This window comes from Hyperoodon ampullatus (assembly GCF_949752795.1).
Source record: "Hyperoodon ampullatus genome assembly, chromosome: 9".
NCBI classification, from domain to species: Eukaryota; Metazoa; Chordata; class Mammalia; order Artiodactyla; family Ziphiidae; genus Hyperoodon; species Hyperoodon ampullatus.
Genome location: NC_136922.1, coordinates 32353297 through 32370600, shown reverse-complemented (window position 1 = coordinate 32370600; position 17304 = coordinate 32353297). Strand labels below are relative to the sequence as shown.

Sequence of the window (17304 nt, the reverse complement as noted above, 5' to 3'; positions counted from 1 at the left end):
GTTAAAATCTGTAGATTTGCATTGTTGAGGCTAACTTTCAAGTTTGCATAGTTCTATAGTCATAATTTGCATTGCTGCTGCATCACAGGAAGCTTAAAAATATTTCTGCTTTCTATGTCAGAATAAATTTAGAGAGCATAATTCTACTAATTTCTACATTCAACAAGTTTCCTTCAGTCAACATCCCTTCTTATCTCATCACCAACCCACTCCCGGCATCCAGTTTTATGATATGTTTTGTTAAGTGCTTACTAAATGATTAGTCTCTAAAGACGAGCAATGTCCATCAGTTGCATCATATCACTGAAAGCACGAAAAGTCTGCTGAACTAGCTTTTCTGCATCAGTCTCTGGACACGATTTCCAGGCTGTACAGGCCACAATAAACCTGTGAAGCACAAATAATAAATGATGAGGTACAACACAAAAATCAACACAAAAAGGCTCCAAATAGTGATGGTGAATAGAGCCATTACCTTTATTCCATCTGGCTGTTCACATATGAAATATGATTTATTGCTCACATTAGGTAAATGTAACCTGACACAATAGAAAGTATAGCCATATTTATATATAATGCTATGAACACTTAATTTACTGCGTGACTAGAGCCTAAGGACAAAAAGGAAACAAAAAACTAGCCAGAGCTCAAGAGTGCTCTGGGGTCAGATCTTATTGTGTTTAACAAACTTACCTCTTCCCGTAAAAGACCTTTCCAACATGCCCCAAATGGAATGAGTTAGAATATGAATTCATGCCACTGTCTGCAATAGAACTTGACCTATTTTTTTTTTTTTTTTTTTTGCGGTACGCGGGCCTCTCACTGTTGTGGCCTCTCCCGTTGCGGAGCACAGGCTCCGGACGCGCAGGCTCAGCGGCCATGGCTCACGGGCCCAGCCGCTCCGCGGCACATGGGATCCTCCCGGACCGGGGCACGAACCCGCGTCCCCTGCATCGGCAGGCGGACTCTGAACCACTGCGCCACCAGGGAAGCCCTATTATTTTTTTACTCTCTTCAAGCACTATATTCTTCTTCTTTAAAAATAGGTCAAGTTGGGCTTCCCTGGTGGCGCAGTGGTTCAGAGTCCGCCTGCCGATGTAGGGGACGCGGGTTCGTGCCCCGGTCCGGGAGGATCCCATGTGCCGCGGAGCGGCTGGGCCCGTGAGCCATGGCCGCTGAGCCTGCGCGTCCGGAGCCTGTGCTCCGCAACGGGAGAGGCCACAACAGTGAGAGGCCCGCGTACCGCAAAAATAATAATAATAATAATAATAAAATAGAGAAAGAAGGATAAGAGGAGAGAAAGGCTCTTTCTAGAAAAACCAGAGAGAAACTCTCCTGAAACCAAAATATGCCTTCCACCACCATATCCTTCTAGATCCTCCTGAAGAAGAAATCCCCTATCTGGCAGGTGATAAAAGTGGTCCCAAGAAGCTGAAACACACAGGAAAGAAGTGTGGCTTCTGGTGGGCTCAGAGCTGAAACCTCACTACTAACACTCTTGGAACGAGTCTTCCCCTTTCCAGACACACAAATTTTCTACAGCAAAACATGCATTATGCTCAAGTTAAAATCAAAATGTTGTGTAATGTAAAGCTTATGGACGGCCATGCAATTTTCACATCACTAAAAATTAAGACTGGAAAAGTATGTATCTTTGACATGTACTTTAAGCAGAACAAAATACAAACATGTTCTGGTCCAGTATATAATGATGAAACCAATGTTTGAGTGGATTATATTTGCTGAAAGAGAGACAGCAACCTACAGAAAGTCCTGCCTTGTTTTCACATAGTGATTAATGATCAGTAGGCATTTTCTAGCTATGTTGTGCATACACTTCTCAAATATTTAGCAAGATCTAAGTATTTCTTTGCAAAGAGTAACGATTTCTACTTATGTGTTAAATTTTTTTAAAATTCAGTTATATTTTTAAATTATAGAAAGAACAATCATTCCTACATGAACAATTCACAAAAGAATATACACAGATGCCAATAAACAAAGAGAAAATGTTTTGCTTCATAAGAATTCAGGTCAGGTTATTTTTCCCTATAAAATTTGTACAGACTGCTTTATAATGTCTAAAGCTGGCAATTATGTGATGAAATAAGGAAAGACATAATACTATCATTATTTGTAATGAGAAAAACTGGAAATAGTATGGAAGTGGTTAAATTATGAAATCCATAAGACTAGACATTCCTCAACCATTAAAATACCTCAAAGGATATTTAATGGCATTGGGAAATGCTTGAAGTAATATTAAGTGAGAGTGCAATTCACAAAAAGGACACTAAAATATTTACAATATGATCTAAATTTGTAATAATTACACACACACAATCTATGTATATTATAGATTAGAAAGATAACAGTCTTATGTCTTATAATGGAAATGTTAACTTTGTTCCTATATTTTTCCATATTTTACAAATTTTTTTACATTGAGCATGCAGTACATTTAAAATAAAATGTTGCTCTCCCTCTTGCAAGAGCACTGGAATCACAACTAACTGCTGAACAATCATCGACAGGAAGACACTGGAACTCACCAAAAAATATACCCCACATCCAAAGACAGAGGAGAAGCCGCAGTGAGAAGGTAGCAGAGGCGCAATCACAATAAAATCAAATCCCAGAACCGCAAGGTGAGTGACTCACAAACTGGAGAACAATAATACCAAAGAAGTCCACCCACTGGAGTGAAGGTTCTGAGCCCCATGTCAGGCTTCCCAATCTGGGGGTCCGGCAACGGGAGGAGGAATTCCCAGAGAATCAGACTTGAAGCCTAGTGGGATTTGATTGCAGGACTTTGACAGGACTGGAGGAAACAGAGGCTCCACTCTTGGAGGGCACACACAAAGTAGTGTGCGCATCAGGACCCAGGGGAAGGAGCAGTGACCCCATAGAAGACTGAACTAGACCTACCTGCTAGTGTTGGAGGGTCTCCTGAAGAGGCGGGGGTGGCTGTGGCTCACCGTGAGGACAAGGACACTGGCAGCAGAAGTTCTGGGAAGCAGTCCTTGGTGTGAGCCCTTCCAGAGTCCGCCATTAGCCCCACCAAACAGCTGGGTAGCTCTAGGGCTGGGTTGCCTCAGGCCAAACAACAAACAGGGAGAGAACCCAGCCCCACCCAACAGCAGACAAGCAGATTAAAGTTTTACTGACCTCTGCCCACCAGAGCAACACCCAGCTCTACACACCACCAGTCCCTCCCATCAGGAAGCTTGCACAAGCCTCTTAGATAGCTTCATCCACCAGAGGGCAGACAGCAGAAGCAAGAAGAACTACAATTCTGCAGCCTGTGGAACAAAAACCACATTCACAGAAAGACAAAATGAAAAGGCAGAGGACTATGTACCAGATGAAGGAATAAGATAAACCCCAAGAAAAACAGCTAAATGAAGTGGAGATAGGCAACCTTCCAGAAAAAAATTCAGAATAATGACAGTGAAGTTGATCCAGGACCTCAGAAAAAGAATGGAGGCAAAGATCGAGAAGATGCAAGAAATGTTTAACAAAGACCTAGAAGAATTAAAGAACAAACAAACAGAGATGAACAATACAATAACTGAAATGAAAAATAAAAAATACACTAGAAGTAATCAACAGCAGAATAATTGAGGCAGAATGGATAATGACCTGGAAGACAGAATGGTGGAATTCACTGCCACAGGACAGAATAAAGAAAAAAGAATGAAAAGAAATGAAGACAGCCTAAGAGAACTCTGGGACAACATTAAACACAACAATTCACATTATAGAGGTCCCAGAAGGAGAAGAGAGAAAGGAGCTGAGAAAATATGTCAAGAGATTATAATGCAAAACTTCCCCAACATGGGAAAGGAAATAGCCACCCAAGTTCAGGACACACAGAGAGTCCCAGGCACGATAAACCCAAGGAGAAACATGGCAAGACACAGTAATCAAATTGGCAAAAATTAAAGACTAAAAAAAATTATTAAAAGCAACAAGGAAAAAATGACAAATAACATACAAGGGAACTTCCATAAGGTTAACAGTTGATTTCTCAGCAGAAGCTCTACAAGCCAGAAGGAAGTGGCACGATATATTTAAAGTGATGAAAGGGAAGAACCTACAACAAAGATTACTCTACCCAGCAAGGATCTCTTTCAGATTCGATGGAGAAATCAAAAGCTTTACAGACAAGCAAAAGCTAAGAGAATTCAGCACCACTAAACCATCTCTGCAACAAATGTTAAAGGGACTTCTCAAAGTGGGAAACACAAGAGAAGAAAAGGACCTACAAAAACAAGCCAAAAACAATTAAGAAAACAGTAATAGGAACACACATATCAATAATTATCTTAAATGTGAATGCATTAAATGCTCCAACCAAAAGACACAGGCTCACTGAATGGATGCAAAAACAAGACCCATATATATGCTGTCTACAAGAGAGACGCACTTCAGACCTAGGGACACATACAGACTGAAAGTGAGGGGATGGATAAAGATATTCCATGCAAATGGAAATCAAAAGAAAGCTGGAGTAGCAATACTCGTATCAGATAAAATAGACTTTAAAATAAAAAAGGCTGCAAGAGACAAGGAAGGACACTACAGAATGATCAAGGGATCAATCCAAGAGGAAAATATAACAATTATAAATATATATGCACCTAACATAGGAGCACCTCAGTACATAAGGCAAATGCTAACAGCTATAAAAGAGTAAATTAACAGTAACAAAATACTAGTGGAGGACTTCAACACCTCACTTACACCAATGGATACATCATCCAGACAGAAAATTAAAAAGGAAACACAAGCTTTAAATGACACAACAGACCAGTTACATTTAATTGATATTTATAGGACATTCCATCCAAAAACAGCAGATTACACTTTCTTCTCGAATGCACACAGAACATTCTCCAGGATAGATCACATCTTGCGTCACAAATCAAGCCTCGGTAAATTTAAGAAAATTGAAATCATATCAAGCATCTTTTCTGACCACAATGCAATGAGATTAGAAATCAATTACAGGGAAAAAAAACGTAAAAAACACAAACATGTGGAGGCTAAACAATACATTAATAAATAACCAAGAGATCACTGAAGACATCAAAGAGAAAATCACAAAATACCTCGAGATAAATGACAATGAAAACACGATGCCCCAAAACCTATGGGATGCAGCAAAGGCAGATCTAAGGGGGAAGTTTATAGCAATACAATCCTACCTCAAGAAACAAGAAAGTTCTCAAATAAACAATCTAACCTTACCCCTAAAGGAACTAGAGAAAGAAGAACAAACGAAACCCAAAGTTGGTAGAAGGAAAGAAATCATAAAGATCAGAGCAGAAATAAATGAAATAGAAACAAAGAAAACAATAGCAAATATCAATAAAACTAAAAGCTGGTTCTTTGAGAAGGTAAACAAAATTGACAAACCTTTAGCCAGACTCATCAAGGAAAAGAGGGAGAGGACTCAAATCAATAAAATTAGAAATGAAAAAAGGAGAAGTTACAACAGACACCGCAGAAATACAAAGCATCCTAAGAGACTACTACAAGCAACTCTATGCCAATAAAATGGACAACCTGGAAGAAATGGACAAACTTTTAGAAAAGTATAACCTTACAAGACTGACCAGGAAGAAACAGAAATTATGAACAGACCTATCACAAGTAATGAAATTGAAACTGTGATTAAGAATCATCCAATGAACAAAAGTCCAGGACCAGATGACTGCACAGGTGAAATCTACCAAGCATTTAGAGAAGAGCTAACACCCATCCTTCTCAAACTCTTCCAAAAAATTGCAGAGGAAGGAACACTCCTAAACTCATTCTACGAGCCACCAACACCCTGATACCAAAACTAGACAAAGATACTACTAAAAAAGAAAACTACCGACCAATATGACTGATGAATACAGATGCAAAAATCCTCAACAAAATACTAGCAAACACACTCCAACAACACATTAAAAGGATCATACATCATGATCAAGTGGGATTTATCCCAGGGAGGCTAGGATTCTTCAACATACACAAATCAATCAATGTGATACAGCATATTAACAAATTGAAGAATAATAACCATATGATCATCTTAATAGATGCAGGAAAAGCTTTTGACAAAATTCAACACCTATTTATGATAAAAACTCTCTACAAAGTGGGCAGAGAGGGAACCTACCTAAACATAATAAAGGCCATGTATGACAAACCCGCAGCAAACATCATTCTCATGGTGAAAAACTGAAAGCATTTCCTCTAAGGTCAGGAACAAGACAAGGATGTCCACTCTTTTTTTATTTTTTTAATTTTTTTATTAGTTTCTGCTTTATAACAAAGTGAATCAGTCATACATATACATCTGTTCCCCCATCCCTTCCCTCATGCATCTCCCTCCCTCCCACCCTCCCCATCCCACCCCTCCAGGCGGTCACAAAGCACCGAGCTGACCTCCCTGTGTTCTGCGGCTGCTTCCCTCTATCTATCTACCTTACGTTTGGTAGTGTATATATGTCCATGCCTCTCTTTCGCTTTGTCACAGCTTACCCTTCCCCCTCCCCATATCCTCAAGTCCATTCTCAAGTAGGTCTGTGTCTTTATTCCCGTTTTACCCCTAGGTTCTTCATGACATTTTTTTTTTTTTAATTCCATATATATGTGTTAGCATACGGTATTTGTCTTTCTCTTTCTGACTTACTTCACTCTGTATGACAGACTCTAGGTCTAAGGGATGTCCGCTCTTGCCACTATTATTCAACAGAGTTTTGGAAGTCCTAGCCATGGCAATCAGAGAAGAAAAAGAAATAAAAGGAATACAAATTGGAAAAGAAGAAGTAAAACTGTCACTGTTTGCAGATGATATGATACTGTACATAGATAATCCTAAAGATGCCGCCAGAAAACTACTAGAGCTAATCAATGCGTTTGGTAAAGTTGTAGGATACACAATTAATGCACAGAAATCTCTTGCATTCCTATACACTAACAATGAAAGATCAGAAAGAGAAATTAAGTAAAGAATCCCATTCACCATTGCAACAAAAGAATAAAATACCAAGGAATAAACCCACCTAAGGAGGTAAAAGACCTGTATGCAGAAAACTATAAGACAGTGATGAAAAAAGTCAAAGACGACAAACAGATGGAGAGACAGATACCATGTTTTTGGACTGGAAGAGTCAATATTGTGAAAATGACTATACTATCCAAAGCAATCTACAGATTCAATGCAATCCCTATCAAATTATCAGTGTCATTTTGTACAGAACTAGAACAAAAAATCTTAAAATTTGTATGAAGACACAAAAGAGCCTGAATAGCCAAAGCAATTTTGAGGGAAAAAAACAGAGCCGGAGGAATCAGACCTCCTGACTGCAGACTATACTACAAAGCTACAGTAATCAAGACAATATGGTGCTGGCACAAAAACAGAAATACAGATCAATGGAACAGGATAGAAAGCCCAGAGATAAACCCACGCACCTATGGTCAACTAATCTATGAGAAAGGAGGCAAGGATATACAATGGAGAAAAGACAGTCTCTTCAATAAGTGGTGCTGGGAAAACTGGACAGTTCATGTAAAAGGATGAAATTAGAACACTACCTAACACCATATACAAAAATAAACTCAAAATGGATCAAAGACCTAAATATAAGACTGGACACTATAAAACTCTTAGAGGAAAACATAGGAAGAATACTCTTTGACATAAATCACAGCAAGTCTTTTTTGACCCACCTCCCAGGGTAATGGAAATAAAAACAAAAATAAACAAGTGGGACCTAATGAAACTTAAAAGGTTTTGCAGAGCAAAGGAAACTAGAAACAAGACGAAAAGACAACCCTCAGAATGGGAGAAAATATTTGCAAATGAATCAACGGATAAAGGATTTTCTCCAAAATATATAAACAGCTCATGCAGCTCAATATTAAAAAAAAAAAAAAAAAAAAAACCAATCCAAAAATGGGCAGCAGACCTTAGTAGACATTTCTCCAAAGAAGACATACAGATGGCCAAGAGGCACATGAAAAGCTGCTAAACATCACTAATTATTAGAGAAATGCAAATCAAAACTATAGTGAGGTATCACCTCACATCAGTCAGAATGGGCATCATCAGAAAATCCACGAACAACAAATGGTGGTGAGGGTGTGGAGAATGCAACAGTGCATTCCCACCAAATGCACTGTTGGTGGGAATGTAAATTGATACAGCAGCCACTATGGAGAACAGTATGGAGGTTCCTTAAAAAACTAAAAATAGAATTACCATATGATCCAGCAATCCCACTACTGGGCATACACCCAGAACAAAACTGTAATTCAAAAAAGACACATGCACCCCAGTGTTCACTGCAGCACTATTTACAGTAGCCAAGTCATGGAAGCAACCTAAATGCCCATCGACAGATGAATGGATAAAGATGTGGTACATATATACAATGGAATATTACTCATCCATAGAAAGGAATGAAATTGTGTCATTTGTAGAGACGTGGATGGACCTAGAGACTGTCATACAGAGTAAGTCAGAAAGAGAAAAACAAATATCGTATATTAACGCATACATGTGGAATCTAGAAAAATGGTACAGATGAACCGGTTTGCAAGGCTGAAATAGACACACAGATGTAGAGAACAAACGTATGGACACCAAGGGGGGGAAGAGGGGGGGCGAGGGATGGGGGGATGAATTGGGAGAGAGGGACTGACGTGTATACACTAATGTGCATAAAATAGATAACTAACAAAAACCTACTGTATAAAAAAAGAAATAAAATAAAACTCAAAAAAAAATTATTGGCCGAATATCCACATGCTGGGTGTTCATTAATTCCTCTAACAAATAATTTCACTTCACAATAAACATGGCATTGTGGTTCTAAAAATAAAATAAAATGCAATTTCAAAAATAAACCAATATTCTTTTCAAGCTTAACAGTGAATGAAAAAATTCCTTTCGGAGAATTTCCATGTATTGTTATTTCATTTGAAAACTATTTTGGGTGTATACATAGTAATGACTCATAAATGTACACTCCGAGATCTGACCTCTTTTCTGAGCTCCAAACATATATCCAACTGCCTATTGGCATATTCTCTTGTATACAAATTATAATAAATTTCTGCATTAGCAGAAATCTTGAAGTCACCACGTAGAAAACAAAATTGTTGATTCTACCCTAACATGGCCACTTCTCCCCTAATTTTCTCCATCCCAGTAAATGCCACCATCGGAATCGGCAATCCATCAGTAAATCTTACTGGTTCTACCTCCAAAATACCTCTCAAATACCTCCACTGCTCTCCACCCTCAGTATCAACTGCCTTGTTCAATGTATCATCCATGCTTCCTGATTTCCTTCATCTCATTCTTGCTCATAGTACTGTCCACCTAATTTATATTGCATGTAACAGCCAACGATCCTTTTCACATGTAAATAAAATGTACCGGGCTTCCCTGGTGGCGCAGTGGATGAGAGTCCGCCTGCCGATGCAGGGGACACGGGTTCGTGCCCCGGTCCGGGAAGATCCCACATGCCGCGGAGCGGCTGGGCCCATGAGCCATGGCCGCTGAGCCTGCGCGTCCGGAGCCTGTGCTCCGCAATGGGAGAGGCCACAACAGTGAGAGGCCCGTGTACTGCAAAAAAAAAAAAAAAAAAAAAAAAAAAAAAAAAAAGAAATAAAATGTACCTTTCACGCTTAAAATTGGTAAAATGCTTTCCATTATTTTTAGGAGAAAATCCAGACTCCTTAGCATGTTACAAGGCCCTACATCAACTGACCACCGCAACCAAATCAGTATCTCCAGAAGTGCTGTTTTTAAAGTTCTCCAGGTGATTCTTGTGCACTCAGGGCTGAGAACACTGCCCTCCCTACCAGATTTAGCTCTTGTCTACCGCTCTTCAATCTCTTCTTCTACCACCCTCCCACTCAATTGTTAATGTATAGCTATAGTGCCTCTGTCCCTTAAAATTCCAAGCTCTTCCCTACCCTCAGACCTGTATGCTTATGTTAAACAACAAAGTCATTGTGAAACATTTACTGAGTGCAACATATTTATGAGGTATTGTTACAGAGCTGGGGATACAAAAACAAAGACCATGTTTGTGGGATTGTATTCTAGGAAGGAAAGATAGGTAACATGCAAATAAGTACATACATACACATACACACACACACACACGGTGGTTAAAATGCAGCAGGTGTGTGTGGGGAAGGGGGAAAAATGCTATTTTAGATGGTTAGGGAAGGCCTCTCAGATGAGAGCAAATACCTATCTGAGATAAGGGAGTCATCCTTGCACGTATTTCTGGGAAGAAACTACTAAGCCGAGGAAATCATGACCGTGAAGGCCTTGACGAGGGCGCTTGCCTGGCATGTTCAAGGTACAAGGGAATCAGTGACAGCCTTCTAGGAGACAGGGTGAGAGGTAGATGAGACCTAGATCATGTAGGGTCTCTCAGGAGGACTTTGGATCTTACATGAGTGAAAGAAAAAGCCCTCGGAAGGTTCTGAGTAGGAGAACAATACGAGTTGAGTTCCATTTGGCCATCAGGGCTACTGTGTAGAGAATGGTCTGTAGGGAAGGACAGGTGGAGGCAAGAAGACTGCAGAGAACTTGCTGCAGTGACCTAAGTGGGAGAAGACGGTGGCTCAGCCAGGGCGGGAGAGTTGGAGAGAGCAAGCAGGGATCAGATTCTGGAGAGCTGTTTTCCTGGCTATTCGTATGACAAATTCCTTCCCATCCTTAACATCTCAGTTTCATTATCCCTCCCTCAGACACCTTCCCTGACCACATACTATATAAAGCAGTGCTCTGTCTCTGCCAGTTTTTCTCTATTACCACAACAATTTGATTATTTGCTCTACAACATTCATCACTATTTGCAGTTATCCTGCTTACTTGTTTGCTCTTGTTCCTGTTTCCCAAGTAGGAAATACTATCTTTGAGAGGGGTTTTGTCTGTCTTGTGTCCTTAGCACCTAAAACAATCCTTGGCACATTTTAAGTTCTCATTAAATATTTCCTGAATAAGTGAATGGAAACTGTCCCAGGATCATTAAAAATACATTTTTCAAAAAGTCAAAGAGCTGAGGCATATCTGGCTTAAACTCTTATCACTGCATGCAATGTAACATCCACGACTTGTCAGAGAATATGTTAGAATCCTTAGTTATTCTCTGTATATGATGATGATTTTGGACCTGGTAAAGGATAAACATGGCTAATAAGATCCATATTTAACTTTTATCATTCAACCTTTAATTTGTAGATTAACATATAGAAACTGAATACTATGGGAATACATCATCTAAGACTTAGATGCCAACAAATACAAGCACCCCTGGTATGCAAAAATCACGCTTGACATGGAGACAGATGATAAAATTTTGAAAAAATAACACTGACTGTAAACTCTTTTAAAAAAGGAAAAATAGAAAAACAGTACCTTAGAAACTGAACTATGTCACACTTTTTTTAAAGAAGACAGAATTTATTAGAGGGAAGGGTCGCTGCCAGAACAGTGGGCTGACTTCCTATTCCGAACATGTGCTATTAGTCAGTTTTTATAGCCAGAGAACAAAGGAATGGTCCAAGGTGAAAATTTCATTTACTGATTGGTCAAGGCATATATACCTTCCTTCTATAGAGTGGGACAGGGCAGATGCTTTTCCTTATTTGGGACAGGTCCCATCACCCAGGTGGGCTCAGGAATTTCATAAGCATCACAACACGGTGGGGAGGATGATTAAGAGTCCAGTAGGCGGTGTGACGCTGAAACGTTTTCAGGCAGGGTCGTCCTTTGTCCTTGAAGCACCCTTGTCCTTGGAGCACCACAGCACGGAGTCTTGCTCACTGGACCACGAGGGAAGTCCCAGGAGGCTGATATTTAGAGAGGAAATTCCGGTGGAACATAGATGTTTAAAGGGAATTGCTGTGATGTTTGCCACGTGGTATGCAATGTCACTCTTCTTCCACACCTTCTCCAAAAAATCTTCAGTAAAACTTTATTGTTCCATCATGTACAGTAGGCTGGAACTGGTGTCCTAGCATTGCATTTAAACACTGAATGCAGCCTCAGAGTGGACCAAGGGTGAGAGCTCTGGTTACCGTTGGGGGCCTTGCCACATCTGGCCACATCCGATTTTTAAAAATTTTTTAAACATCTTTATTGGAGTATAATTGCTTTACAATGGTGTGTTATGTTTCTGCTTTATAACAAAGTGAATCAGTTATACACATACATACGTCCCCATATCTCTTCCCTCTTGCATCTCCCTCCCTCCCACCCTCCCTATCTCACCCCTCTAGGTGGTCACAAAGCACTGAGCTGATCTCCCTGTGCTATGCGGCTGCTTCCCACTAGCTATCTATTTTACGTTTGGTAGTGTATCTATGTCCATGCCACTCTCTCACTTTGTCCCAGCTTAACCTTCCCCCACCCTGTATCCACAAGTCCATTCTCTAGTAGGTCTGTGTCTTTATTCCCATCTTGCCCCTAGGTTCTTCATGACCATTTTTTTTTTATTCCATATATATGTGTTAGCATACGGTATTTGTTTTTCTCTTTCTGACTTACTTCACTCTGTATGACAGACTCTAGCTCCATCCACCTCACTACAAATAACTCAGTTTCGTTTCTTTTTATGGCTGAGTAATATTCCATTGTATATATGTGCCACATCTTCTTTATCCATCCGTCGATGGACACTTAGGTTGCTTCCATGACCTGGCTATTGTAAATAGAGCTGCAATGAACATTTTGGTACATGACTCTTTGAATTATGGTTTTCTCAGGGTATATACCCAGTAGTGGGATTGCTGGGTCGTATGGTAGTTCTATTTTTAGTTTTTTAAGGAACCTCCATACTGTTCTCCAAGTGGCTGTACCAATTTACATTCCCACCAACAGTGCAAGAGGGTTCCCTTTTCTCCACACCCTCTCCAGCATTTATTGTTTCTAGATTTTTGGACGATGGCCATCCTGACCGGTGTGAGATGATATCGCACTGTAGTTTTGATTTGCATTTCTCTAATGATTAATGATGTTGAGCATTCTTACATGTGTTTGTTGGCAATCTGTGTATCTTCTTTGGAGAAATGTCTATTTAGGTCTTCTGCCCATTTTTGGATTGGGTTGTTTGTTTTTTTGATATTGAGCTGCACGAGCTGCTTGTAAATTTTGGAGATTAATCCTTTGTCAGTTGTTTCATTGGCAAATATTTTCTCCCATTCTGAGGGTTGTCTTTTTTTTTTTTTTTTTTTTTTCTGAGGGTTGTCTTTTCATCTCGTTTATGGTTTCCTTTGTTGTGCAAAAGCTTTTAAGTTTCATTAGGTCCCATTTGTTTATTTTGTTTTTATTTCCATTTCTCTAGGAGGTGGGTCAAAAAGGATCTTGCTGTGATTTATGTCATAGAGTGTTCTGCCTGTGTTTTCTTCTAAGAGTTTGATAGTGTCTGGCCTTACATTTAGGTCTTTAATCCATTTTGAGTTTATTTTTGTGTATGGTGTTAGGGAGTGTTTTAAGTTCATTCTTTTACATGTAGCTGTCCAGTTTTCCCAGCACCACTTATTGAAGAGGCTGTCTTTTCTCCATTGTATATTCTTGCCTCCTTTATCAAAGATAAGGTGTCACACATATTATTATTCCCATTTTTCACATTCCACCTGAAATGCCTCTAAGCCTGCTCTCTTCTTATTCATATGGTGCTATATGTGGCCCCATTATCTTAATTCCCAAGCTCTGACAGACCCCTGTGAAGAGACGGCCAGACTCTGTGAAAGGGGACTTTCCAAGCCTTTCTGTCAATTCGCTATTACCTTGTTCTCCACCTCTCTTTCCCCTACCAGGTTTTAGTATTTTCTTTCTCATTCTTTCCACAAATTTAAGTCAAACCCCATACAACCAAAATGAAATGCATCTGAATTGGTAAAACATCCTTTTCTGAACACAAATTACTTTACCTTGTCTCTTGTCTTGGTCTCATTAGTATTGTCTATGACTGCACTAACCACCACATATTTACAGACCATCAAATTTTATCTGAACTTGTCATCAAATACCTTGGGTAGAACAAACATGGTAATATTTGTACTGATTTTGGAGGATGATGATGACATGATCACTGAGTCAACCTGAAACAGTGCTCTGCCCAAAACACCTAAAGGACTGATTTGACAAATGTCTCAAAAGCAGGAAAGAGAAACAAATACGCATTAAACGCCTAAGTGGTAAAAAAATAATTGCCCATGCAGCAAGTGACAGATGACAACACCATCAGAATCATAGTGTAGGAAAGACAAACAACAAAAGTGAGCACAGTTAAGAATAATAAAGATGTTAAAAAAAATAAAATAAAATACTATTCTAAAAATAAAATTTATAGACGCAAATAAAATATACTAAACTAAAAAATTTAAAAAATTTAAAAATAAAAAGAGCAGCCTCACCTGTCATCTCTGATATGATAGAAAAATCCATATCCATTGTGTACCATGGGAACCACCACTCCCTGGACTCTTAAATAACCAATCAGACTTGTTGAGAGAACAAAGTTTCCACCTCCTCCACTGTATGGCACAAAGAAAGGATATTTTACTAGGCTTACAGAAGCTTACATTGTTTCTGAAAAGCTTTTAACATTCAGGAAGAAAGAAACTGATGAGGTTACAAAACACTACATTACATTACCTTCTGGAGAAAAGTGGGTCTGTAAAGAGTTCTGGAACAGGGAGACATTCCTCTTTTGCTATGAGTGAGAGACCTAACAAATGACGGTCAAATCCTGCAATAAAACCCCAAACCTGAAGTTAGAAAAATGTTTTCAGCACAAGAGAATTTTTTTTAAGTCAGAAAAAAAACAGTATAAGTACCTTTTCCAGTTGAACAATCTTTCATCATTTTATTATGTTTTGCAAAAGCTTCTAACATCCTGTGCTGCTGCTCAAAAAGCTGTGTTAAAAATCAAGAGATACTTCAATAACAAACTGTACAGAAACCAAACAAAAAACCTGAGCTCAAAGTAATCAGAATTTGGCAGGACTTCCCTTGGGGCACAGTGGTTAAGAATCCACCCGTCAGTGCAAGGGATACGGCTTCAAGCCCTGGTCCAGGAAGATCCCACATGCCGTGGAGCAACTAAGCCCGTGCACCACAACTACTGAGCCTGCGCTCTAGAGCCCGCAAGCCACAACTACTGAGCCTGCGTGCTACAACTACTGAAGCCCGCATGCCTAGAGCCCGTGCTCCGCAACAAGAGAAGCCACCGCAATGAGAAGCCCACACACCGCAACAAAGAGTAGCCCCCACTCGTTGCAACTAGAGAAAGCCCGCACGCAGCAACAAAGACCCAATGCAGTCAAAAAATTCATTCATTAATTAATTTTTTAAAAAAGTAATTAGAATTTGGGTAATTTTGGAGAGACATAAGATTCTGAGAAAGACCTTGAGATGTATAACTTTTCTGTCTTTTTCCTCACTTCTTCCACTGCCTTTATTTTTTTAATTTTTATTTTATATTGGAGTATAGTTGATGAAGATGTTGTGTTAGTTTCAGGTGTACAGCAAAGCGATATAGTTATACATATACATTTATCCATTCTTTTTCAGATTTTTTTTCCCATTTAGGTTATTATAGAATATTGAGCAGAGTTCCCTGTGCTATACAGTAGGTCCCTGTTGGTCATCTATTTTAAATATAGCAGTGTGTACACATCAATCCCAAACTTCCAATCTATCTACCCCCTTACCCTTACCCGCTTCCTCTCTGCCTTTTCTTTCCTATATGCCCTGCAACTTGATTATTTCTTTCCCAAAACAAGAAAACAGAAACTTGTGGGCAGCACTGAAGTGATATCAACAAGTGTAAAGACAGAAGCAATTACGATTTCAAAACTAAAGCATAGGTGTACAAAAATGATAATGAAGCAGCTCTATGAAATTAAAATAAGTTAACATATACATAACTATGTCAATCAAAACTAAAGAAATAAATGCAATACCAAAATAGCAGTGGGAAGGAACTACCCTTTTGTGTAAATGCTTAAAGTATAAAACAAAACATATAAAGATGTACTGGTTCTAATATACAAAAAAAAATCTGATTTCAAAAATGTTCAACCACATCAAGAAAAGCTTCCTTTAAAGGCACTTTGGGAGAGTCTACATTTTATGCGTGTTATCTAAAGGAAGATCAACAGTAGTGAAATACTCAAGGTGTTGAAGTTACTTTGCCTAGAAAATGACACAAATGGGCTTCTTATCAGGTCTTCCCTGTTTCTTATTCTTTCCAAGTATATACTTCACTGGCAAATGAAGAAATGTTTGAAAGTTTCCAGAAAAAAAGGTCTGAAAATATTTTACTGATCCAGGGATTTGAAGAAGTTAGTTATTTAAGAGCCAAATTTCCTTTAGAACAGACAAATTCTGTTAATTTTTTCTTTTCAAATACTCACATTGGTAGAAGGATCCTGCATGGATTGGCACCATCTGACTGCTTCTACTGTACATGATCGCACAGTCTCTGTACGGCCATGATAAAAGTATCTTGTCATAGCTGTTTCATAGCAGCAACCAGGGCTACAAGAAAAAATGAAAATAAGAGAATGTATCATGCGAAAGAAAATGCTCTAATGTTATTACAAAGAGAGTTTACCTAATAAAGCTGGCTTTGGTCAGAGACTAAGTTCTACAATACAGACTACGACTGAGATTTTCAATAACAAAGAGGCTGTTTTCAACATCAAAGAGCAAAATGTACTGCGGCCTGGTATAACAGGAAATGTTTCAAAGGCTTGGCTGCTGTCAGGTTGTGTACATTGGCATCTGTGGCAGGTGGCGTGAGATGCCCCCAGTGATCCCCGCCTCCTGCAGATGCCCTGGTATAACCCCTCACACTGCACGTGGGATGCATTTAGTGTCTTCCTTCTAATGAAAGGAATATGACAGAAATAATGAGATGTCACTTCTGAAATCAGGTTACAAAGAGAGCTCTCTCATCTCCTTATTCTGAGGAAAGCCTGCTGCCATGCTGGGAGTTGCCCTGTAGAGAGGCCCAGGTGGCAAGAAACAGAGAGGCCTCTGGACAACAGCTTGGGAGGAAATGAACCTTACTAATAACCATGTGAGTGAGACTGTACGCGGATCCTCTTTACGGGGTGCCTTCAGATGAAGACACGGTCCTGGCTGACACCCTGACTACAACCTGACAAGAGACCTGAAGCCAGAGGCACCCAGCTAAGCTGTGCCTGGACTCCTGACAGACAGAAAATGTGAGATGATAAATGTTTGTTGTTCTAAGCTACTAA

General features: G+C 39.4%; 1 protein-coding gene across 2 annotated transcripts in view; it reads right to left on the bottom strand.

The window, feature by feature from the left end:
• Positions 1 to 266: 266 nt before the first annotated feature.
• CROT (carnitine O-octanoyltransferase) overlaps positions 267 to 17304 on the bottom strand; it is a gene marked incomplete at both ends in the record, with an annotated part of 63841 nt that continues 46803 nt past the window's right edge. For both annotated transcript variants that reach the window (XM_079711721.1, XM_079711722.1), the window contains 5 exons: positions 267 to 387; positions 14449 to 14568; positions 14690 to 14783; positions 14872 to 14950; positions 16453 to 16576. In XM_079711721.1, the coding sequence (XP_079567847.1) occupies positions 267 to 387; positions 14449 to 14568; positions 14690 to 14783; positions 14872 to 14950; positions 16453 to 16576 (538 nt within the window). The remainder of the gene's footprint in view (positions 388 to 14448; positions 14569 to 14689; positions 14784 to 14871; positions 14951 to 16452; positions 16577 to 17304) is intronic.